Source organism: Entelurus aequoreus, linkage group LG14 (assembly GCF_033978785.1).
Source record: "Entelurus aequoreus isolate RoL-2023_Sb linkage group LG14, RoL_Eaeq_v1.1, whole genome shotgun sequence".
NCBI lineage: Eukaryota > Metazoa > Chordata > Actinopteri > Syngnathiformes > Syngnathidae > Entelurus > Entelurus aequoreus.
The window spans coordinates 51,159,111-51,186,083 of NC_084744.1; the positions used below are offsets into that span (position 1 = coordinate 51,159,111).

The following is a 26,973-nucleotide window of genomic DNA, read 5'->3' on the forward strand; positions in this document are numbered from 1 at the left end:
TGTTTTTTTTACACTAAATTCATATATACACTGAATTGTTGTACACAATTTTTTTGTACCTAATTTTTTTACACAGAATTTTTAAACACTGAATTTGTTTACATTAAATTTGTATACACTTATATTTTTTGCACTGAATTTTTACACTGAATTTGTTTTACATTTAATTTTTACACACTGAATTTTTATACACTTATATTTTTTGCACTGAATTTTTACATTTAATTTTTATACACTTATATTTTTTGCACTGAATTTTTTTACACACTGGATTTTTATACAATTATATTTTTTGCACTGAATTTTTACACTGAATTTTTTACACACTTATATTTTTTGCACTGAATTTTTACACTTAATTTTTTTTTACATTTTAATTTTCCACACTGAATTTTTATACACTTATATTTTTTGCACTGAATTTTTACACTGAATTTTTTTTACATTTAATTTTTACACACTGGATTTTTATACACTTATATTTTTTGCACTGAATTTTTACACTGAATTTTTTTTACATTTAATTTTTACACACTGGATTTTTATACACTTATATTTTTTACACTGAATTTTTTTTACATTTAATTTTTACACACTGGATTTTTATACACTTATATTTTTTGCACTGAATTTTTACATTTAATTTTTATACACTTATATTTTTTGCACTGATTTTTTTTACATTTAATTTTTACACACTGTTTTTATACACACTGGATTTTTATACACTTATATTTTTTGCACTGAATTTTTACACTGAATTTTTTTTACATTTAATTTTTACACACTGGATTTTTATACACTTATATTTTTTGCACTGAATTTTTACATTTAATTTTTTATACACTTATATTTTTTGCACTGATTTTTTTTACATTTGATTTTTACACACTGTTTTTATACACACTGGATTTTTATACACTTATATTTTTTGCACTGAATTTTTACACTGAATTTTTTTACATTTAATTTTTCCACACTGGATTTTTACACACTTATATTTTTTGCACTGAATTTTTACACTGAATTTTTTTACATTTTATTTTTCCACACTGAATTTTTATACACTTATATTTTTTGCACTGAATTTTTACATATCATTTTTTTTACATTTAATTTCTATACACTTATATTTTTTGCACTGAATTTTTACATTTATTTTTTTTACATTTAATTTTTATACACTCATATTTTTTGCACTGATTTTTTTTACATTTAATTTTTACGCACTGAATTTTTATAAACTTATATTTTTTGCACTGAATTTTTTTACACACTGGATTTGTATACACTTATATTTTTTGCACTGAATTTTTACATACAATTTTTTTTACATTTAATTTTTATACACTTATATTTTTTGCACTGAATTTTTTTACATTTAATTTTTACACACTGGATTTTTATACACTTATATTTTTTGCACTGAATGTTTACACTGAATTTTAAAACACTATCTTAACACAACTGAATTGTTTAACACACACATGTTTAGTCAATGAAAGTGTCAGCATAATTTGATGTATACAAAATTCAATTCACAAATTCAGCGAAGTACATTCAGTGTAAAAAAAAAAAAAGCTTCCGTAATAAAAAACTAAACAAATGAACCTCGATAATTAGAAGCTATGAGACTCAGATGCATGATGATGTCATCATAGACACAACATTGATGATGATGATGATGATGATGAACTTCTCTGTGGGTCAGGTGGGTGAAGGCTGCCAATGGAAGGGTTAACACACACACACATACGCGCGCACACACACACACAGGCATGGTGTAAAGTGAGTCTGAGGGGGGCGGGGCATGCAGTTTAAAAGATGCACGGTGAGTTTTTTTTGCCACGCCGGCAAAAAGCAAATGGCCACAGGGGACAAACTTACCCTAAACTCTTCCACCTCTTCTTCCTGCAAGCGAGAGGTGCGAAGATTGAAGACAAGTTTTTTTATTTTGGAGGGTGGAGGACGGTAAGGAGGGGGGTGGGGGGGGGCATGGTGTTTGTAATGGAGCTCATGCTGCCATGAAGGAATGATGGCAAGATGGAGAACAGCAAACACACGGGACATGTCCCCATATCGTCCGAAGAAGTGTGCATCATGTGACTATGTTTGTCCAAGCCACATAGGACAGAAGTGTTGGGACACCTTTAACAAATGGTATCTGTGGCGCCCCCTCTGGGTTGTGGTCACAATGCTTTATAAAATATGCCAGCATATGTTTTATCATCATGACACAAACTCGCTATGATTTATGGACAAATAGTCGCAAAGTCCCGCCACCAATTTGACACACACGTGCTTGTCAGTCCCCTAAAGGTGTGTACCTCATTTTCTGCTGATTGGGATGAAAACCCCAAAGTTACAGTGTGAAAAATGTCAAGTCAGATATAAGTCAATAACACCGTGTTTGTTGTGACACACTTTCTGGTGTCCTCTTTGTTCTTTGTTGTGTGTTTGTCCAGATGTAAGGTCAGCAAACTCCTCCAAGCACAGCCGTGTGGAAAAAGTAAAAACAAAGCTTCCCCGAAAGCTTACAATTGCCCAAAATGTCTCGCGGAGATAAATAATTAGGATTCAGGCGTGTCCCGACACTTCTGTCCACTCTTGGAGTACACGAGGACTGTCTGTAGGGGGCAGTGTTGCATCATCTTGCATGTCAATACTTTAAGTGCCGATGTGTTGACGTCCGACAAATGTTGGCTTTCAAAGAATATTCATTTTCACCCCGTTGGTGGAGTAGGACAGTAGTAGTGGTATTTGTAGACGTAGTAGTAGTAATATTTATAACAGTAGTAGTAGTAGTAGTAGTAGTTGTAGTTGTAGATGTAGTAGTAGTAATATTTATAATAGTAGTAGTAATAGTAGTTGTAGACGTAGTAGTAGTAGTAGTAGTAGTAATATTTATAGTAGTAGTAGTAGTAATAGACGTAGTAGTAGTAATATTTATAATAATAGTAGTAGTAGTAGTTGTAGACATAGTAGTAGTAATATTTATAATAGTAGTAGTAGTAGTAGTAGTAGCAGTAATAGTAGAAGTAGTTGTAATATTAGTAGGACTAGTAGTAGTTGTAGACATAGTAGTAGTAATATTTATAATAGTCGTAATAGTAGTAGTAGTAGTAGTAGTAATAGTAGTTGTAGACGTAGAAGTAGTAATATTTATAATAGTAGTAATAGTAGTATTAATAGTAGTTGTAGACATAGTAGTAGTATTTACAATAGTAGTAGTAGTAGTAGTAGTAGTAGTAGTAGTAATATTTATAATAGTAGCAATAGTAGTAGTAGTTGTAGACATAGTAGTAGTAATATTTATAATAGTAGTAATAGTAGTAGTAGAACTAATTGTTTAGTTGTAGACATAGTAGTAGTAATATTTATAATAGCAGTAGTAGTAGTCATAATAGTAGTAGTAATAGTAGTTGTAGTAGTAGACGTAGTAGTAATAATATTTATAATAGTAGTAGTAGTAGTAGACATAGTAGTAATAATATTTATAATAGTAGTAGTAGTAGTAGACATAGTAGTAGTAATATTTATAGTAGTAGTAGTAGTAGTAGTAGTAATAGTAGTATTAATAGTAGTTGTAGACATAGTAGTAGTATTTATAATAGTAGTAGTAGTAGTTGTAGACGTAGTAGTAGTAATATTTATAATAGTAGCAATAGTAGTTGTAGTAGTAGTAATATTTATAATAGTAGTAGTAGTAGTCATAATAGTAGTAGTAATAGTAGTTGTAGATGTAGTAGTAGTAGTAGTCATAATAGTAGTAGTAATAGTAGTTGTAGATGTAGTAGTAGTAATATTTATAACAGTAGTAGTAGTCGTAACAGCAGTAGTAGACGTAGAAGTAGTAATATTTATAATAGTAATAGTAGTAGTAATAGTAGTAGACATAGTAGTAGTAATAGTTATAATAGTAGTAGTAGCAGTAGTAGTAGTAGTGGTTGTAGTTGTAGTAGTACTAATATTTATAATAGTAGTAGTAGTAGTAGTAGTAATAGTAGTATTAGTAGTAGTTGTAGTTGTAGACATAGTAGTAGTATTTATAATAGTAGTAGTAGTAGTAGTAATATTTATAATAGTAGCAATAGTAGTTGTAGTAGTGGTTGTAGTTGTAGTAGTAGTAATATTTATAATAGTAGTAGTAGTAGGCAAGGCAAGGCAAGGCAACTTTATTTGTATAGCGCTTTTCATACACAAGGCAGACTCAAAGTGCTTCACAGACAACAAAGTGAAATGAAAGAAAATAAAAGCAAAATTAAAATGCAGACAATAAAAATAAAAACAGTGCAGACGTTAAAAGTTAAAAGATTAAAAGATTTAGCTGAAAGCTAAGGTGAACATAAAAGTCTTCAGTCTAGTTTTAAAAGTAGTGAGAGTTGGGGAGAGTCTGACATCTTCAGGAAGTTTATTCCAGCTATGTGTTGCATAGTGACTGAATGATGATCTCCCTTGATTTGAGTTTACTCTTGGAACCGCTAACAGATTGGTCTCAGAAGATCTTAGTGATCTAGAGGGCGTATATAGTGGGAGCATATCAGTGATATACTTGGGCCCTAGACCATGTAGTGATTTATATGTGAGCAGGAGGATTTTGAAATCTATTCTCTGATGTACAGGGAGCCAATGTAAGGATTTAAGAATTGGTGTAATGTGCTCACATTTTTTGGTCTTTGTTAGAACTCTAGCAGCAGCGTTCTGAACAAGCTGTAGCTGCCTGACAGTTTTTTTTGGAAGACCTGCAAGGAGACCATTACAATAGTCCAGCCTACTGGTAATAAAGGCATGTACAAGTTTTTCTAAGTCTTGAGCTGACATGAGCCCTCTAAGTCTTTTTACATTTTTGAGGTGATAGTAGGCCGATTTTGTTACTGATTTGATGTGACTGTCGAAATGTAAATCAGAATCTAAAATAACCCCAAGATTTCTGGCTTTATTTGAGGTTTTCAGGGACAGTGATTGAAGGTGTTGGATGTAGTGGTCATAATAGTAGTAGTAATAGTAGTTGTAGTTGTAGACATAGTAGTAGTAATATTTATAATAGTAGTAGTAGTAGTAGTCGTAACAGTAGTAGTAATAGTAACTGTAGTAGTAGTAATATTAATAGTAACAGTAGTAGTAGTAATAGTAGTAGACATACTAGTAGTAATATTTATAATAGTAGTAATAGTAGTAGTAGTAGTGGTGGTTGTAGTTGTAGTAGTAGTAGTAATATTTATAATAGTAGTAGTAGTAGTAATATTATTATTAGTAGTAGTAATATTAACAGTAGTAGTAGTAGTAGTAGTAGTAGAAGAAGAAGTAACACACCTTTGTCTGAACATGAGTGCGGGGTCCATGTTGGCCGAGGTCATCCTCACCACATGTCGAATCTCCTTGGCGATCATCCTGAGCTTCTCAAAGTTCACCAGGCCGTCCACCGTGGAGTCATTACCTGACAAACACAAACAATACAATCAATAATACAACAATATCATAAACAATACAACAATATCATAAACAATAAAACAATGTAATAAACAATAAACCAAGTGCATAACTAATATTACAAGAAACTACAAATAATACAACTACATGTACACTACTACAAATGTACACTAAAACTATTACAAGACACCACAAATAATACAACTACATGTACACTACTACAAATAATACCACTACAAGTACACTAAAACTATTACAAGAAACTACAAATAATACAACTACATGTACACTACTACAAATGTACACTAAAACTATTACAAGACACCACAAATAATACAACTACATGTACACTACTACAAATAATACCACTGCAAGTATCACTAAAACTATTACAAGAAACCACAAATAATACAACTCCATGTACACTACTACAAATAATACCACTACAAGTACACTAAATCTATTACAAGAAACCACAAATAATACAAAAGTATTACAAGTGTTAGTATTTGGCAACAGAGCTTTCTACATCATGTACTAAAACACCTTATTTATTGCCGCACCCTCAAAATGTCAACTTCACTCATTTATTAACAAAACTGTTCCACATTAATATTAATAAAGGGATAATAAATTAAAGGAAAATATTTTTCATTAAGTATATCTAGCCTTATAACTGTGGCTAAGATAAGAAATGAACAAAAAGACAAAAGTTAACTTTTTTTGCTTTCACTGAGGTAGCCAGACAACGAAAATAATAGAGCAATAAATGCATAAAACCACGTTGTGTAAAAACTACAAAATCATTCATATTAACTCAGCTCTAAGTTGTGGAAAAAAGTTACAAATGATACATTACATGACCATTTACAGTGCAAACAAGTCCAATAATGTAACCATTTTAATGCAATTAACCAAAACGACAAAATGTAACTTGTTTGCTTTAACTGTTAAGTGGACCAGTGTTTTTAGAGATATTGTCTGGTGCACTGCAAAAAGTCAGTGTTCGTAAACAAGAATAAATAAATAAAATTAGGGGTATTTTATTTGAACTAAGCAAAATGATCTGCCAATAGAACAAGAAAATTTGGCTTGTCAAGACTTTCCAAAACAAGTAAAATTAGCTAACCTCAATGAACCCAAAAATACCTTAAAATAAGTATATTCTCACTAATAACAAGTGCACTTTTCTTGGTAGAAAAAAAGAGACCTTTTTGCTCAGTATGTTGAAAAATATTCTTAAATTAAGTAAGGCTAGTGCCATTATCTTGACATAATGATATGCGCTCGGCATTACATTTCTGGAAACCAGCAAACTTATACAAAAAACAAATGTATTGTTCTTAATGGAAAGGCAACAAGGCAAGCGCTTGTTACTCTCGGGGTCCCCAACCACCAGGTCCGCGGACCGATTGGTACCGGGCCGCGCAAGAAAAAAAAATAAAATAAATAAATAAATATATATATATATATATATATATATATATATATATATATATATATATATATATATATATATATATATATATATATATATATATATATATATATATATATATATATATATATATATATATATATATATATATTTTTTTTTAAATTAAATCAACATAAAAAACACAATATATACATTATATATCAATATAGATCAATACAGTCTGCAGGGATACAGTCCGTAAACACACATGATTGTATTTATTTATGAAAAAAAAAAAAAAAAAAAAAAAATCACCCTCCCCTCTTCCCGACCCCCGGTCCGTGGGACAAATTTTCAAGCGTTGACCGGTCCCCAGCTACAAAAAGGTAGGGGACCACTGTCCTAGCCGCTCAGGCAAATCAAAATGTCTAAAAATGCATTTTTCCATCGATAACATGACATCATCGCATCAAGTGGGTGCTCTTTCAGTCAGTTAGTGCGCATAAATACAGACCGGCCCCCGGGCAAAAAAATTTTCATTGTAATTTCGAGGAATTTATCTGAATGTGCATGAACTATTTCTGCTCAAAATTGTTAGAAATGTCAAATGTTTAAATATTAACTGTTAGTTTACTGTACTGTGCCAACTGTACTACTATATGAGTACGTATTTTCTATTGTTTCGTTGAAAATAAAACAGCAAAGTCCATTTGGCTGTCATCTGTTTTAAGTATGAGACACAATTGTTTCAAAATCATGATTTTTTTTTTCATGCTTGAAATAAGAAATGATTACTTTAAAAAAGTAGTTTTATACTTGTGAGGGTTGATGACACAGCTTTGCAACAGTTGATATTCTAGTTTCAAGCATGTTTTACTCAATATAGGTCATAACATCTCAGCAACAACCTGTAATATCTTACTGAGATCATTTAGGAACAAAACACTTAAAACAAGTAAAACACTCTAACATAAAATCTGTTTAGTGAGAAGAATTATCTTTTTAGACAGAAAATAAGCAAATATCACCCTTATTTGAGATATTCAATCTTACTTAGATTTCAGTTTTTGCAGTGTGTGCCGTGGGAAATAATGCAACTTCACCTAATTGGTCCAAAATTTTTTTTTTTACAAATCAATAATTATAATCTGCAAATAATGTGTCGTTGCTTAGTGTCTGTGCTGTGTAAAATGTCAGTAGGTGGCAGCATTGCGTTGTAAAAGTCGGAATGTGTCGGGTGAGACGAGGACGGTTTGTCGTGATCCCAATATGCAGACCACAGCGGGAGGCGGTGTGCAGGTAAAAAAAAAGGTATGTAATGCTTAAACCCAAAATGAACGAAAGGGAAAGGAAAAGGCTATGCAAAACGAAAGTCAAACTGAACTGGCTACAAAGTTAACAGAGACAGAATGCTGGACGACAGCAAAAACTTACGGCGTCCACTAAAGTACGTCCGTATGTGACGTGACAAAGCAACAATGTCACAAAGAAGGATCGCAACAACGTAAATAGACTTGCTTGCTAACAACAAAGCAGGTGCGCGGAATAGCGCTCAAAGGAAGACCGACAAAACAGGAAGGGCCACCAAAATAACAGCGCAAGACAAGAACTAAAGCACTACACACAGGAAGACACCAACAAAATAAGGCACAGCGACCTGGTGGAGTTAATTTTTTAACGTTTTCAGCTGGTGATGTGCCTTTTTATGACAAAAATGTGCCTTGCCTCAAAAAAGGTTGAAAAACACTGAAGTAGACAACCAAAATAATATCAATCAATCAATGTGTATTTATATAGCCCTAAATCACAAGTGTCTCAAAGGGCTGTACAAGCCACAACGACATCCTCGGTACAGAGCCAATATAGAGCAAAAAATACATCGAACCGTTTTATCCAAAGTTAGTATTTGTCATTTTCCATCCAATGTTTATTAAAACGACAACCTCCCAGCATGATGGACCGACGCGCCACTGTCCTCGTATATACATGACAACAACCTAATGTAAGGGCTCGTGCAAAGCCAACAGATCAAGCGTGTAGCTTTCATTTTTTAAGGAAACTTGTTGTATTTTTCTCCATTTTATAATTAGCTTATTGAATCAGACTGCCGAGAAATATGATGAACAAAAATTCTAGCATTTTTCAAACATTGAAAACACAACTGTGGGGGGGGGGGGGGCGTGGCCTGCGGACCTGCATCGAAGCGGGGTGTGCCAGGACCGGCTTCGAGATCAGCGACAGGTGCGCAGACGACCCAGCTGAGAGTGTTTGTCAGATCACCTGTCGCTCTGTTAAAGGAGCAGCCGGGACGTAGGAGGGGAGAGTTGTTGATGGCGGTTGGTGAAGCACGATCACGAAAGAGAGCGAGAGCAAGAGCAAGACAGACGACACTCTGGAGAGAGACCATTCAGGTGCTCGATTGAGAGAAAAAACTTTGCACTTTTATTGTAAAATAAAACAGTGTTGTCATCCTGGAAGAGCCTGGCATGTCCGTAATTGGTAGGGACGATGTTTGAAACCGGTTCTCCCGGTTGTTCGATAAGAAAAGAACCGTTCGATAAGAAAAGAACCGATTCCATGGACTCGAATCCCTTTTTGAGAACCGGTTCCCATTATCGAGGCCACTATAGTCAAGAAAAAGAGTTGGTTCTTTATTCGAATCCCTGGGAACGAATCCAGTCTCACAGGAAATGCCCTTTGGGACATCACAGGAAATGACGTAGCTCAGTCTAATGTCTGAGCTAAAAAGCAGACATGCTAATTTTTTGGAAGAAGAATTGTTGATTGATGACTATGGCGTTCCTAATGTCACATAATATCTACCGGCTTTACTCATTACGAATTGATGCAAGACATACTTGTTCAACAGCCATACAGGTCACACTGAGGGTGGCCGTATAAACAACTTTAACACGGTTACAAATATGCGCCACACTGTGAACCCACAGCAAACAAGAATGACAAACACATTTCGGGAGAACATCCGCACCGTAACACAACATAAACACAACAGAACAAATACCCAGAATCCCTTGTAGTACTAACTCTTCCGGGACACCATGATAAACATTCTGCATCTATTTAATTCATCCATTCTTTCACTCTCATAATAATCTTACTTATCTCATCATATGAAATGTAACTTACTTCACCAATTCTTATTTATTTATTTATTTTTATTGTGATTACTTATGGAGTATATTGTGAATAAATTGATCACAATTTCCAGTTTCTCTTTTCAACATGTTCGAAAAGGAGTAGGAAGAAGCATCTTACTGATGTATCATGTTGTATGCTTGCATGTTCGAAATAAACTCAAACTCAACTCAACCCAACTAAACTCATAGTGTGTGTAGTTGGTATGTTCCAATAGCAGCAGAAGTGCACTTTTTGGAGAGCTGTATTATTTTCAGTTTTGTGCCCATGGGACTGATTTTATTTAACCTTATATTATTATTTATACACCTATAATGATCATAGAGACAGGTTGTTTTTGTGTTACTGTATATATTTGTTTTTCTGACAAATCCCACTTAATATACTTTGGGTAACAACCGTCAATATTTATTTATTTTATTTTTTTAGGGGGGTAACAGTCAATATTTATTTATTTATTTTATTTTATTTTTTTCTTATAAAATAAAAGTGAGCTTTTGTTAAACCAAATATTGTGTTTTTTTCCATATACAACAACCTATCTGGAGTCGATAAGAGAATCGATAAGGAATCGGCTCGATAAGAGGATTCGATAATGGGCTCGAACTCGATAATTTCTTATCAAACATCATCCCTAGTAATTGGTGGTCCGAAGAACCCGGAGAAGCAAGACCTGCACAACAACATTAAAATCCAAGCATTTTCAAGGTTTTTAAGCACCCATACGAACCCTGAATATGTATAATAAGATGTGTATAATATTAGTTAGTGTATAATTTATACCACCAACCTTTTTGAAACCAAGAGCTACTTCTTGGGTACTGATTAATGCGAAGGGCTACCAGTTTGATACACACTTAAATAAATTGCCAGAAATAGCCAATTTGCTGAATTTACCTTTAACTCTATGTTATTATTAATAATTAATGATATTTACACTTAATTGAACGGTTTAAAAGAGGAGAAAACACGAAAAAAATGACAATTAAATTTTGAAACATAGTTTATCTTCAATTTCGACTCTTTAAAATTCAAAAATCAACCGAAAAAAAGAAGAGAAAAACTAGCTAACTTGAATCTTTTTGAAAAAATAAAAAACATTTTTTTATGGAACATCATTAGTAATTTTTCCTGATTAAGATTAATTTTAGAATTTTGATGACATGTTTTAAATAGGTTAAAATCCAATCTACACTTTGTTAGAATATATAACAAATTGGACCAAGCTATATTTCTAACAAAGACAAATCATTATTTCTTCTAGATTTTCCATAACAAAATTTTTTAAAGAAATTTTAAAAGATTTTGAAATAAGATTTAAATTTGATTCTACAGATTTTGTAGATTTGCCAGAATAATTTTTTTGAATTTGAATCTTAGTAAGTTTGAAGAAATATTTCACAAATATTCTTCGTCGAAAAAACAAAAGCTAAAATGAAGAATTAAATTAAAATGTATTTATTATTCTTTACAATAAAAAAATTAATTTACTTGAACATTTAAAAGGTATATGTGCTTAAAAATCCTAAAATCATTTTTAGGGTTGTATTTTTTCTCTAAAATTGTCTTTCTGAAAGTTATAAGAAGCAAAGTAAAGAAATTAATTTATTTATTTAAACAAGTGAAGACCAAGTCTTTAAAATATTTTCTTGGATTTTCAAATTCTATTTGAGTTTTGTCTCTCTTAGAATTAAAAATGTCGGGCAAAGCGAGATCAGCTTGCTAGTAAATAAATAAAATTTTAAAAATAGAGGCAGCTCACTGGTAAGTGCTGCTATTTCAGTTATTTTTAGAACAGGCCAGCGGGCGACTCATCTGGGGCCGTACTTATCAAGCTTCTTAGAGTGCCATTTTACACTTAAGTCCTGAGAATTTGCGAAATTTAGTCCTACTCTCAAACTTAAGAATAAAAGCTTTTTATCAACGTTCTTAAGTCTAAGAATCACTCCTACTCTCCACGATATTTAAGAGACCTTCAGAGGTGTCTTAAGTGGTTAGGAGTTGCCAGCAGGGGATGGCACTGAGGCGAGAGAGACGTGCGCGAACATTCAGGGAACGGAACAATGTTTTGTTTTTTTTTGATGACGAGCAGCTGATCAAACGGTATCGTTTAGACGGAGCGGATATTATTTTTGTCACAGATTTAATACTTTTCGATTCCTTGTTGATTTCTGCATGTGGCTGCAGTGGGCTAGTATATATAGAGCTACCCACACCAGTTTCAAATTAGTTGCCTAATTAATGAATTGGAAAGAAAATGTTATGACAGTAGCGTATGTGTGTGGCCGTGAGGTGAGTGACGTCAGTGAGTGTGTGGGCGATAGAAGAGAGGGAGCGGTAGCGTGAGTGCCGGCGGGGACTAGTTTGTTTTGTATTATTTTGTAGTTTATTGTCCAAATATACACTCCCATTGTCCACTTAAATATTTCCAAGATATTTCTTTATTCTTAGACAACGGATTCCCTTCCGTGATTGGTCATTTCTATGGACACAGAAATGACGTCACCTAAAATTCCGTTTACGGCACATAGTAATGTCGTAATTCAGCTCTGACTGTGACACTTAAGATTCAGTCCTACACTTCGCTGAAAGTGTGAGTAAGACGCTTGATAACTACCTTTTAAGTGCAGCTTTCAGCGAATAATTTATTTACTCTTAAGTCAACTCTTAGCAGACTTCTTAGGAGTAATTCTAAGAAGCTTGATAAGTACGGCCCCTGGTCCTTACGGGCTACCTGGTGCCCGCGGGCACCGCGTTGGTGACCCCTGATTTATACTATAATAATATAGGTATATTAGTGTGTGTGTGTGCAAGATGAGTCAAATGTTAGACAAGGAAGACTTTAACAGAAGTAAAGGTCCTGAGTGAGAGTGGAAAGAGGAACTTTCCACAATAAAACAGGAAGCGGTACCTTCGTGCAAGAAGGTGAGGTCCTTCTTAACGACGGGGAAGAGCGGGATGATGGGCGGCTGCATGCTCTGGCTGCTCAGCACGTTGCGATACTTGGACATGTTCCTGGACGGGTCGAACACGTCCTGCAGGTCACCGAACAACTTGTCGTACTTGCTGGGCAGCTTCTCCCAGGAGCCGCGCAGCCGCGCCACCGGGGCCAGGTTCAGACCGCTGGGGGAAACGCCAAAAAATATTGCAATATTACAGAAACAGAAAGAATATGAGAAACCGTTTCCAATTTTATAGGAAAAAAGTCGACACATTGTGAGAAAAAGACTGCTTTTAGTTCATTTTTTGTTTGTTATTGGTTTTTAATCTTCATTATTTACTTCAAGTTATTAAAGTATGCCTCTATATACATATTTATTGAATTTTTAAAATTAATTTTGGTCAAAGGGGCACATTTCAATTTCTTACACACACTTGTTATTTCATATGTTGGCCAGAGGGGGAGCACTTTTAAAACCGACACACAGTCAATAATCTGAATTTTCCTCCAAAAATGTCGCTGTTTTACAAGAAAAACAAAAACATTTGCACTATTGTGATAAAAGTCAGAATTTTATATGACAAGTGTCACCATTTTGCATCAAAAAGTCATAATTTTACATACAAAAGTAATACTTTTACGAGAAAATATGGCAATATTACAGAAACAGAAAGAATATGTCGACACATTGTGAGAAAAAGACTGCTTTTAGTTCATTTTTTGTTTGTTATTGGTTTTTAATCTTCATTATTTACTTCAAGTTATTAAAGTATGCCTCTATATACATATTTATTGAATTTTTTAAATTAATTTTGGTCAAAGGGGCACATTTCAATTTCTTACACACACTTGTTATTTCATATGTTGGCCAGAGGGGGAGCACTTTTAAAACCGACACACAGTCAATAATCTGAATTTTCCTCCAAAAATGTCGCTGTTTTACAAGAAAAACAAAAACATTTGCACTATTGTGATAAAAGTCAGAATTTTATATGACAAGTGTCACCATTTTGCATCAAAAAGTCATAATTTTACATACAAAAGTAATACTTTTACGAGAAAATATGGCAATATTACAGAAACAGAAAGAATATGTCGACACATTGTGAGAAAAAGACTGCTTTTAGTTCATTTTTTGTTTGTAATTGGTCTTTAATCTTCATTATTTACTTCAAGTTATTACAGTATGTCTCTATATACATATTTATTTTTATTTTTTTATTAATTTTGGCCAAAGGGGGCACATTTCAATTTCTTACACACACTTGTTATTTCATACGTTGGCCAGAGGGGGAGCACTTTTAAAACCGACACACAGTCAATAATCTGAATTTTACTCCAAAAATGTCGCTGTTTTACAAGAAAAACAAAAACATTGGCACTATTGTGATAAAAGTCAGAATTTTATATGACAAGTGTCACCATTTTGCATCAAAAAGTAATAATTTTACATGCAAAAGTAATACTTTTACGAGAAAATATTGCGATATTACAGAAACAGAAGGAATATGTCGACACATTGTGAGAAAAAGACTGCTTTTAGTTCATTTTAAATTTTTGTTGGTAATTGTTTTTTAATCTTCATGACTTACTTCAAGTTATTACAGTATGTCTCTATATACAGTGCATATTTTATTTTTTATACATTTTGGCCAAAGGGTGGTGCATTTCAATTTCTTACACACACTTGTTATTTCATATATTGACCAGAGGGGGAGCACTTTTAAAACCGACACACAGCCAATTTGAAAAATCCCTCCTTTTTGGGACCACCCTCATTTTGATAGATTTCACCACCAGGGGTGCAAATGAGACATTCTCTATTAGATGCAATGGTTTTCCGTATTGGGACCATGATTTATGTCCTAACTTGTTCACCGGTCCTCATATGGAAGGTACTTTTCCTTGTTGATGTCTCAAGAAGGGTAGAAATACAAGAACACACGAACACACACACACACACACACACACACACACACACACACACACACACACACACACACACACATGCACAAAGATACCTGATGATGGCGAACATGGAGTTGAAGTTCTTGCACTCCCGACACTGCAGTGCGATCTTGATGAAATGCTTGATGGTCTTCATCCTCTTCAGGGCGTTTGGTTCCTTCAGGATCTCCGTGGCCACCCAGAAGGTCTCCTGGTTGATCACCTCCTCAAACTGCTTCAGGTTGCCGCTCCAGGACGACAAGTCCAGCTTGAACAGGTCGTCCACGTACCTGAGAGAGAGGGGAAGGAGACGCCGGGTGAGGGAGTTGGACCGGCGGTTGCATTGAAGTGGAATAAAAAAGTTGTCTTCTTACTCAGCGGACTCGATGTTCCTGAAGAGCTCAAAGTCCCTCATGGAGAGCTGGGCGGCCACCTCCATGGTGCTGAGCTGCAGCAGCGAGATCTGACTCTCTCGCAGGAGGTCCTGCGCATCATCGTCCGAGCACAACGTCTCCGTCTCCATGTTGTTCTTCAGGTAGTATCTGCGCATCATAAAATATCCAAAAATCATTTAAAAAAATACATAAATATTTTTTAAGCATTGTGGAGGGAGGGTGTGATCAGCGCGCCTGCAGGAGCAAAGTCCACCGTCGGATAGGGGCGGGGCATGTGCTGAACGTGAGACACAGCTGGCAGGTGATTAGATTTCACAGGTGGTACGTGGTAATCTAATCATCTGTTGTCTATAACAGTGAGCAGCCGGGAGCAGAGAGAGAGAGAGAGGATACGGACGTGACTCAAAGGTCACGTTCTGCTGGAGAAAGACGTTTGTTGAAACATTCTGATCATTAAAACCTTGTTAAACCTGCCAGCTGTGTCTCGCCGTCAGCAAATACCCCGCCCCTATCCGATGTTGCTCCGCCCTCAACACCATCGACAGAGGCGGTGACCTTTGCTCCTGCAGGCAAGCATTTTATCTGACAGAACATAATCTGATATTTCAACACACGAGACGTCATCTCATGTGTTGACGGATGCGAAAAACAAAATTTGAGAGACATCTTCTTGAGTAATAGCCTTGAAACAATATAAACTGACAAAAACCTAACAAAAAAGTTACGTTGTGCTCAGATTATCCCAATTTTGCATTTTGATTAATCGCTACAAATTACATGCATGCATAATTTAAATTAGCTTTAAACAAAACCCCAATATTTTGACACAAATGCAATTTTTTTGTCAAATAAAATAGAAATTGTATAAAAAATAAACAGCTTATGGCATATTATAAAATAAACCTTAATAAAATAAAATAAAAACAGACTATACTGTGTATATATATATATATATATATATATATATATATATATATATATATATATATATATATATATATATATATATATATATATATAAATATAAAATAAACCTTAATAAAATAAATTAAAAACAGACTATACTGTATATATATATATATATATATATATATATATATATATATATATATATATATATATATATATATATATATATATATACAGTGTATATATGTCGATATATATATATATATATATATATATATATATATATATATATATATACATTGTATATATGTCGATATATATATATATATATATATATATATATATATATATATATATACATATATATATATATATATATACATATATATATATATATATATATACATATATATATATATATATATATATATATATATATATATATATATATATATATATATATATATATATATATATATATGGTATATATACACATATATATATATATATATATATATACATATATATATATATATATATACATATATATATATATATATATATATATATATATATATATATATATATATATATATATATATATATATATATATATATATATATATATATATGGTATATATACACATATACAAGCTACGTGGACACGCCATCTTCTCTGCCACGTGGGCCCACCACCCGCGGTCGGAACCAGTGGGGTCGGGTGCGCTGCCAAATGGATGGCGGTGAAAGTGGAGGCTCCGGACGGACCAATTCGGGGCAGCAGAGGCTGACTTTCGGGACGTGGAACGTCTCTACGCTGGTGGGGAAGGAGCCTGAGCTGGTGCGAGAGGTGGAGCGCTACCGGTTGGATCTGGTGGGGCTTACCTCTACGCATAGCAAGGGCTCTGAAACCACACTCCTGGACAAGGGATGGACCTTGTTCACTTCTGGAGTTGCTCAGGGTGTGAGGGCACAGGCGGGTGTGGGGATACTCACGAGTCCCCGGCTGAGTGCCTGTACGTTGGAGTTCACCCCAGTGGACAAGAGGGTCGCCTCCCTTCGCCTTAGGGTTGGAGGGGGGAAAACTCTGACTGTTGTTTGTGCATACGCACCAAACAGGAGTTCAGAGTATTCAGCCTTCTTGGATACCTTGCATGGGGTCCTGTATGGGGCGCCGGCAGGGGATTCCATAGTCTTGCTGGGGGACTTCAACGCGCACGTGGGCAATGACAGTGATACTTGGACTGGCGTGATTGGGAGGAACGGTCTCCCTGATCTGAACCTGAGTGGTGGATTGTTATTGGACTTCTGTGCTAGTCACGGACTTGCGATAACAAACACCATGTTCAAGCATAAGGATGCTCATAGGTGTACCTGGTACCAGAGCACCCTAGGCCAAAGATCAATGATCGATTTTGTAATCACCTGGTGGACAGTGGTGGTCAGGGAAGCCGTCCGACTGAAGAAGGAGTCCTACCGGGGTATGTTATCCCAGGGGACTCCGGAGGCAGTTGCAAGGTACCGGCGGGCCCGAAGGGCAGCGGCCGTGGCTGTGGACGAGGCTAAGCAGAGGGTGTGGGAGCAGTTCGGGGAATCCATGGAGAAGGACTATCGGGCGGCACCAAAGCTGTTCTGGAAGACCATACGGCACCTCAGGAGGGGGAAGCAGGGAACCATCCAAGCTGTGTACGGCAAGGATGGGACTTTGCTGACTTCAAGTGAGGAAGTCGTGGGGCGTTGGAAAGAGCACTTTGAGGAACTCCTGAACCCAAATACATCAGACACACCCTCCCTGATAGGAGCAGGGCCTGAGGATGATGGGGGATCGACGTTGATCTCTCGGAGTGAAGTCACTGAGGTAGTTAGACAACTCCACAGTGGCAAAGCTCCGGGGGTTGACGAGATCCGTCCAGAAATGCTGAAGGCTCTGGGTGTTGATGGGCTGTCTTGGTTGATACGCCTTTTCAACATTGCGTGGAAGTCTGGGACAGTGCCGAGGGAGTGGCAGACTGGGGTGGTGGTTCCCCTTTTCAAAAAGGGGGACCAGAGGGTGTGTGCTAATTACAGGGGTATCACACTACTCAGCCTCCCTGGGAAAGTTTACGCCAAGGTACTGGAAAGGAGGGTCCGGCCGATAGTCGAACCTCAGATTCAAGAGGAGCAATGTGGATTCCGTCCTGGTCGTGGAACAACTGACCAACTCTTTACGCTTGCGGGAATCCTGGAGAGGGCCTGGGAGTATGCCTATCCAGTCTACATGTGTTTTGTGGATTTGGAGAAGGCGTATGACCGCGTCCCTCGGGAGATCTTGTGGGAGGTGCTGAGGGAGTACGGAGTGAGGGGAACCCTGTTGAGGGCCATCCAATCTCTGTACAACCAAAGCGAGAGTTGTGTCCGGGTGCTTGGATGTAAGTCGGATCCGTTTCCAGTGGGGGTTGGTCTCCGCCAGGGCTGCGCTCTGTCACCTATCCTGTTTGTGATTTTCATGGACAGGATTTCTAGGCGGAGTCGTGGCCATGGCGGAGAGGGTATACGTCTCGGGGGGCTAAAGGTTGCGTCACTGCTGTTTGCAGATGATGTGGTCCTGATGGCACCTTCGGTTCGTGACCTTCAGCTCTCACTGGATCGGTTCGCAGCCGAGTGTTCAGCGGCTGGAATGAGGATCAGCATCTCCAAATCTGAGGCCATGGTTCTCAGCAGGAAACCGATGGTTTGTACAGTCCGGGTAGGGGACAGGACTCTGTCCCAGGTGGAGGAGTTTAAGTATCTCGGGGTCTTGTTCACGAGTGAGGGAAAGATGGAGAAGGAAATCAGCCGGAGAATCGGAGCAGCTGGGGCAGTATTGCAGTCTCTCTGCCGCACTGTTGTGACGAAACGGGAGCTGAGCCAGAAGGCAAAGCTCTCGGTCTACCGAGCTATCTACATTCCTACTCTCACCTATGGTCATGAAGTGTGGGTAATGACCGAAAGAATAAGATCGCGGATACAAGCGGCCGAAATGAGTTTCCTCAGAAGGGTGGCTGGCATCTCCCTTAGAGATAGGGTGAGAAGTGCAGTCACCCGAGAGAGACTCGGAGTAGAGCCGCTGCTCCTTCGCTTGGAAAGGAGCCAGCTTAGGTGGTTCGGGCATCTCGTGCGGATGCCTCACGAGCGTCTCCCTAGGGAGGTCCTCGTTGCACGTCCCACTGGGAGGAGGCCCCGCGGCAGACCAAGGACCAGATGGGGGGATTACATCTCCTCTCTGGCCTGGGAACGCTTCAGGATTCCCCAGGAGGAAGTCGCAAATGTTGCTCTGGAGAGGGAAGTCTGGGGGTCTTTGCTGGAGCTGCTGTCCCCGCGACCCGATTCCGGATAAGCGGTTGAAGATGGATGGATGGATACACATATACACAGTATAGTCTGTTTTTATTTTATTTTACTAAGGTTTATTTTATAATATGCCATAAGCTGTTTATTTTTTATACAATTTCTATTTTATTTGACAAAAAAATTGCATCTGTCAAAATATTGGGGTCTTGTTTAAAGTTAATTTAAATTATGCACGCATGTTATTTGTAGTGATTAATCAAAATGCAAAATTGGGATAATCTGAACTTTTTTGTTAGGTTTTTGTCATTTTATATTATATCAAGGCTATCACTCAAGAAGATGTCTCACATTTTCGGGGAAAAAAAAGTTCTTTTTGTCTTTATATATATATATATTTATATACATTAGGGTTGTACGGTATACCTTTATTAGTATAGTACCGCGATACTAATGAATCATATTAAGTACTATACCGCCTCTAGAAAAGTACCGGTCCGCCACCGGTCAGGCGGATCTACACCTGACATCCACTGTAATGATACCAAGTACAGATGCGTATCTAGTCGATACTACTATGATTATGTCGATATTTTTTGGCATCACAAAATCTTTTATTTAAGGACTTAATTTCAATAATGTGTTTAATGTACCCTAAGATTTTTTGTTAGAATAAAGCCAATAATGCAATTTTTTTTGTGGTCCCCTTTATTTAGAAAAGTACCGAAATAATTTTGGTACCGGTACCAATATTTTGGTACTGGAAAAATCCCATATTTTTTACCAATTTCCCTTTTACTAACATGTACTATTTATGTTTAAATAACTTTGACTTCAAATGAATATCGCCTCCAAACATCCTTGACTATTAATAATCGGTATCAGTATCGGTATTGGAACAAACATATATCGGTTGATCTGTAGTTTAAATGTCCTCCAATAAGCACACCATTTCTCCTGCTTTAGTCAAGTTATTTAAAAATGTAAACATGCTAGACTATTGGCTACTAGGAGCTGGCGGCTACACAACAGCTAAGCACACAATAGCACACAAGCTAGACATACGTAATGAGTAGGGCTGGGTAAAATAATCGATTTTGTTATCGATTATGGAAGTCTGATAACTTGTGTAAGTACGTAGGCCGATTTTGTGGCCCAAGTCCGACATCCGTTATCAAGTGGGATGTTTTGTCGACCCCATGATGCTCGCACGCTCACCTGCCGTTGAGCTGAATGCGGTCGGCCAGTTTGGAGAGCTGGTCGGGAAGGCGGCGCTGCTTGATGACGCCCTCGGGGCTGACGGACACTTCGCACAGGGAGTAGGTCTCGGCGCCCGGCAGGTGGCCGAACTCGTTGACGGTGTGGACCACCACGTCCTTGGCGGTGGTGTCCTTGCTGATGATGATGTAACAGCTCTGCTGGTCGGCCTTGAACACGCGGATCACCTGGTCTGGCACGTCTGGGAGGAGAGACAGGAGAGTCTGTGTGTGTGTGTGCGTGTGTGTGTGTGTGTGTGTGTGTGGTGCGCGACATCATTCAATCCCACGTCCTCATTCCTCACCTTTCAAGCTACTCTTATGGACATGTTGAATACTGTATTATGGACATATGTAAATATTATTAAATACTGTATTATGGACATATGTAAATACTATTAAATACTGTATTATGGACATATGTAAATACTATTAAATACTGTATTATGGATGTATATAAATACTGTAGTATGGACATATGTAAATACTATTAAATACTGTATTATGGACATATGTAAATACTATTAAATACTGTATTATGGATGTATATAAATACTGTAGTATGGACATATGTAAATACTATTAAATACTGTATTATGGACATATGTAAATACTATTAAATACTGTATTATGGATGTATATAAATACTGTAGTATGGACATATGTAAATACTATTAAATACTGTATTATGGATATATGTAAATACTATTAAATACTGTATTATGGATGTATATAAATACTGTATTATGGACATATGTAAATACTATTAAATACTGTATTATGGATATATGTAAATACTATTAAATACTGTATTATGGATGTATATAAATACTGTATTATGGACATATGTAAATACTATTAAATACTGCATTATGGACATATGTAAATGCTATTAAATACTGTATTATGGACATATGTAAATACTATTAAATACTGTATTATGGATGTATATAAATACTGTATTATGGACATATGTAAATTCTATTAAATACTGTATTATGGACGTATGTAAATACTGTATTATGAACATATGTAAATACTATTAAATACTGTATTATGGACACATGTAAATACTATTAAATACTGTATTATGGACATATGTAAATACTATTAAATACTGTATTATTGATGTATATAAATAATGTATTATGGACGTATGTAAATACTGTATTATGGACATATGTAAATACTATTAAATACTGTATTATTGATGTATATAAATAATGTATTATGGACGTATGTAAATACTGTATTATGGACATATGTAAATATTATTAAATACTGTATTATGGACATATGTAAATACTATTAAATACTGTATTATTGATGTATATAAATAATGTATTATGGACGTATGTAAATACTGTATTATGGACATATGTAAATATTATTAAATACTGTATTATGGACATATGTAAATACTATTAAATACTGTATTATGGACATATGTAAATACTATTAAATACTGTATTATGGACGTATGTAAATACTGTATTATGGACATATGTAAATACTATTAAATACTGTATTATGGATATATGTAAATACTATTAAATACTGTATTATGGATGTATATAAATACTGTATTATGGACATATGTAAATACTATTAAATACTGCATTATGGACATATGTAAATGCTATTAAATACTGTATTATGGACATATGTAAATACTATTAAATACTGTATTATGGCTGTATATAAATACTGTATTATGGACATATGTAAATACTATTAAATACTGTATTATGGACGTATGTAAATACTGTATTATGGACATATGTAAATACTATTAAATACTGTATTATGGACACATGTAAATACTATTAAATACTGTATTATGGACATATGTAAATACTATTAAATACTGTATTATTGATGTATATAAATAATGTATTATGGACGTATGTAAATACTGTATTATGGACATATGTAAATATTATTAAATACTGTATTATGGACATATGTAAATACTATTAAATACTGTATTATGGATGTATATAAATACTGTATTATGGACGTATGTAAATACTATTAAATACTGTATTACGGATGTATATAAATACTGTATTATGGACGTATGTAAATACTATTAAATACTGTATTATGGATGTATATAAATACTGTATTATGGACATACACTACCGTTCAAAAGTTTGGGGTCACCCAAACAATTTTGTGGAATAGCCTTCATTTCTAAGAACAAGAATAGACTGTCGAGTTTCAGATGAAAGTTCTCTTTTTCTGGCCATTTTGAGCGTTTAATTGACCCCACAAATGTGATGCTCCAGAAACTCAATCTGCTCAAAGGAAGGTCAGTTTTGTAGCTTCTGTACTGAGCTAAACTGTTTTCAGATGTGTGAACATGATTGCACAAGGGTTTTCTAATCATCAATTAGCCTTCTGAGCCAATGAGCAAACACATTGTACCATTAGAACACTGGAGTGATAGTTGCTGGAATCGGGCCTCTATACACCTATGTAGATATTGCACCAAAAACCAGACATTTGCAGCTAGAATAGTCATTTACCATATTAGCAATGTATAGAGTGTATTTCTTTAAAGTTAAGACTAGTTTAAAGTTATCTTCATTGAAAAGTACAGTGCTTTTCCTTCTAAAATAAGGACATTTCAATGTGACCCCAAACTTTTGAACGGTAGTGTATGTAAATACTATTAAATACTGTATTATGGATGTATATAAATACTGTATTATGGACATTTGTAAATACTATTAAATACTGTATTATGGACGTATATAAATACTGTATTATGGACGTATGTAAATACTATTAAATACTGTGTTATGGATGTATATTAATACTATTACATACTGTATTATGGACATATGTAAATACTGTATTATGGACATATTTTAATACTATTAAATACTGTGTTACGGGTGTATATTAATACTATTACATACTGTATTATGGACATGTGTAAATACTGTATTATGGACGTATGTAAATACTGTATTATGGACATATTTTACTACTATTAAATACTGTATTTTGGACATACAGTATGTTCATACTGTATTATGGACATATGTAAATACTGTTAAATACTGTATTATGATGTACATAAATACTGTATTATGGACGTATGTAAATACTATTGAATACTGTATTATGGATGTATGTAAATACTGTATTATGGACATATTTGAATACTATTAAATACTGTATTTTGGACATACAGTATGTAAACACTATTATGGATGTATGTAAATACTATTAAATACTGTATTATGGATGTACATAAATACTGTATTATGGACATATGTAAATACTATTAAATACTGTATTATGTACGTATGTAAATACTGTATTGTGGACATATTTGAATGCTATTAAATACTGTATTTTGGACATACAGTATGTAAATACTGTATTATGGATATATGTAAATACTGTATTATGGACATATGTAAATACTGTATTATGGACATATGCAAATACTGTTAAATACTGTATTATGAATGTACGTAAATACTGTATTATGGACGTATGTAAATACTATTAAATACTGTATTATGGATGTATGTAAATACTGTATTATGGACATATTTGAATACTATTAAATACTGTATTTTGGACATACAGTATGTAAACACTATTATGGATGTATGTAAATACTATTAAATACTGTATTATGGATGTACATAAATACTGTATTATGGACGTATGTAAATACTATTAAATACTGTATTATGTACGTATGTAAATACTGTATTATGGACATATTTGAATGCTATTAAATACTGTATTTTGGACATACAGTATGTAAATACTGTATTATGGACATATGTAAATACTGTATTATGGACATATGTAAATACTGTATTATGGACATATGCAAATACTGTTAAATACTGTATTATGAATGTACGTAAATACTGTATTATGGACGTATGTAAATACTATTAAATACTGTATTATGGATGGATGTAAATACTGTATTATGGACATATTTGAATACTATTAAATACTGTATTTTGTTGTGTACCAGCAAGCTTCTAGTAGCCTAGCAGAATAGAATCAATTGTGTGCTAATTGGAGGACATTTAGATGTTAGCTGTCTGTCCAGATTTGCACAAGTAAACACTACAGTACTGATTGTATCGAACATGATATCGAACATTTAACATGCAAGCATATATCATCTGAGCGCACCGACATCCAATATCAGTCGAATCGAGACACCCGTTACTATCGTCTAACATTTCCTCCCCTGAATTGCATTTTTCTTCTACAGCAGATTTAAATGGACGTTACGTGTGCACATGCAGAAGACGACAGTGTGGACTGTAAGACGGGGGTGTCCAACAGCTTTGTTTTCTTGGCCCGCAACATAATCCCCTCCCAAAAAAATCGCATTAGTGCTAATAATTTGATTTGTCAACACAAAGCTGAGATGTACTGAAGGTTGATTTTATTCTTTCAATGTTTTACTGATTTGTGGAGCTACATTAGAATGGGCTTATATTAAATATGAAAGTGGCCCCAAATCCTTTAAAGGGGAACTGCACTTTTTTTTTTTTTTTGCTCTATCATTCACAATCCTTGTGTAAGACACATATGTTTTTATTTTTTATGCATTCTAACTCCTAAATAAACGCTCGCAAAAGTCAGCTATTTGGTACATGGTGACCAGTAGATGGCAGTCACACATAAGAGATATGTGTAGACTGCAATATGACGCCAGTAAACGACACCAAAACTTGAAATGTTCCATTGAAAATAAAGAACATTACACACGGCGCTCAAAAATCTGTCCAAATGTTTTAGTACGACTTTGAAGCCCCCAGACAACATAGCTCCTAGGATCATTGGGACACGCAAACTTCTCTACCACGGTAAGGTGGCAGCTCAGAGAGTTTTAGCAAACAAGAATATTTCAGTTGTTTTTATCCTCTTTTTGTGGGGACATTGTTGATTGTCATGTCATGTTCGGATGTACTTTGTGGACGACGTCTTTGCTCCACAGTAAGTCTTTGCTGTCGTCCAGCATTCTGTTTTTGTTTACTTTGTAGCCAGTTCAGTTTTAGTTTCGTTCTGCATAGCCTTCCCTAAACTTCAATGTCTTTTGTTTATTTTTGGTTTAAGCATTAGACACCTTTTTACCTGCACCCTGCCTCCCGCTGTTTCCGACATCTACAAAGCAATTAGCTACCGGCTGCCACCTACTGATATGGAAGAGTATTACACGGTTACTCTGCCGAGCTCTAGACAGCACCGACACTCAACAACAACACATCATTTGCAGACTATGGTTAGAGTGTCCGCCCTGAGATCGGTAGGTTGTGAGTTCAAACCCCGGCCGAGTCATACCAAAGACTATAAAAATGGGACCCATTACCTCCCTGCTTGGCACTCAGCATCAAGGGTTGGAATTGGGGGTTAAATCACCAAAAATGATTCCCGGGCGCGGCCACCGCTGCTGCTCACTGCTCCCCTCATCTCACAGGGGGTGATCAAGGGTGATGGGTCAAATGCAGAGAATAATTTCGCCACACCTAGTGTGTGTGTGACAATCATTGGTACTTTAACTTTAACTATAATTACTGGTTTGCAAAAAATATCTTTAACCCAAATAGGTGAAACTAGATCTGCATCTCACAGCACACTAGTGTGCCGCGGCACGGTGGTTGAAAAACACAAGGAAATGTTTTACATGGAGAAAAAAATCACAATATGACCCCTTTAATGCGCCTTATAATCCGGTGCGCCTTTTGTATAAAAAAAGACCTGAACAGACCCGCTCATCGGCAGTGCGCCTTATAGTCCGGTGCGCCCTATGGTCCAGAAAATACGGTAAATTGAGTATTTTTGGCGCTTTTATGGGCGCAATAAATAATCCAATTATGTGCATTGTTAACTGACTCTTGCTAGCATTTATTTAGGAGTTGGAATTAGGGATGTCCGATAATGGCTTTTTGCCGATATCCGATATTCCGATATTGTCCAACTCTTTAATTACCGATACCGATATCAACCGATACCGATATCAACCGATACCGATATATACAGTCGTGGAATTAACACATTATTATGCCTAATTTGGACAACCAGGTATGGTGAAGATAAGGTCCTTTTTTTTAAAATTAATAAAATAAAATTAGATAAATACATTTTTAAAAAATTCTTGAATAAAAAAGAAAGTTAAACAATATAAAAACAGTTACATAGAAACTAGTAATTAATGAAAAG

General features: G+C 35.3%; 1 protein-coding gene across 4 annotated transcripts in view; it reads right to left on the reverse strand.

Annotated features, from left to right (window-relative positions):
• rapgef6 (Rap guanine nucleotide exchange factor (GEF) 6) overlaps positions 1-26,973 on the reverse strand; it is a 265,100-nt gene that overhangs the window by 19,873 nt on the left and 218,254 nt on the right. For 3 of the 4 annotated variants that reach the window (XM_062070137.1, XM_062070136.1, XM_062070140.1), the window contains 6 exons: positions 20,720-20,960; positions 15,266-15,433; positions 14,966-15,181; positions 12,915-13,126; positions 5,314-5,437; positions 1,888-1,911 (listed from right to left, as the gene is read on the reverse strand). In XM_062070137.1, the coding sequence (XP_061926121.1) occupies positions 1,888-1,911; positions 5,314-5,437; positions 12,915-13,126; positions 14,966-15,181; positions 15,266-15,433; positions 20,720-20,960 (985 nt within the window). The remainder of the gene's footprint in view (positions 1-1,887; positions 1,912-5,313; positions 5,438-12,914; positions 13,127-14,965; positions 15,182-15,265; positions 15,434-20,719; positions 20,961-26,973) is intronic. The other variant, XM_062070138.1, reaches the window with a different exon arrangement.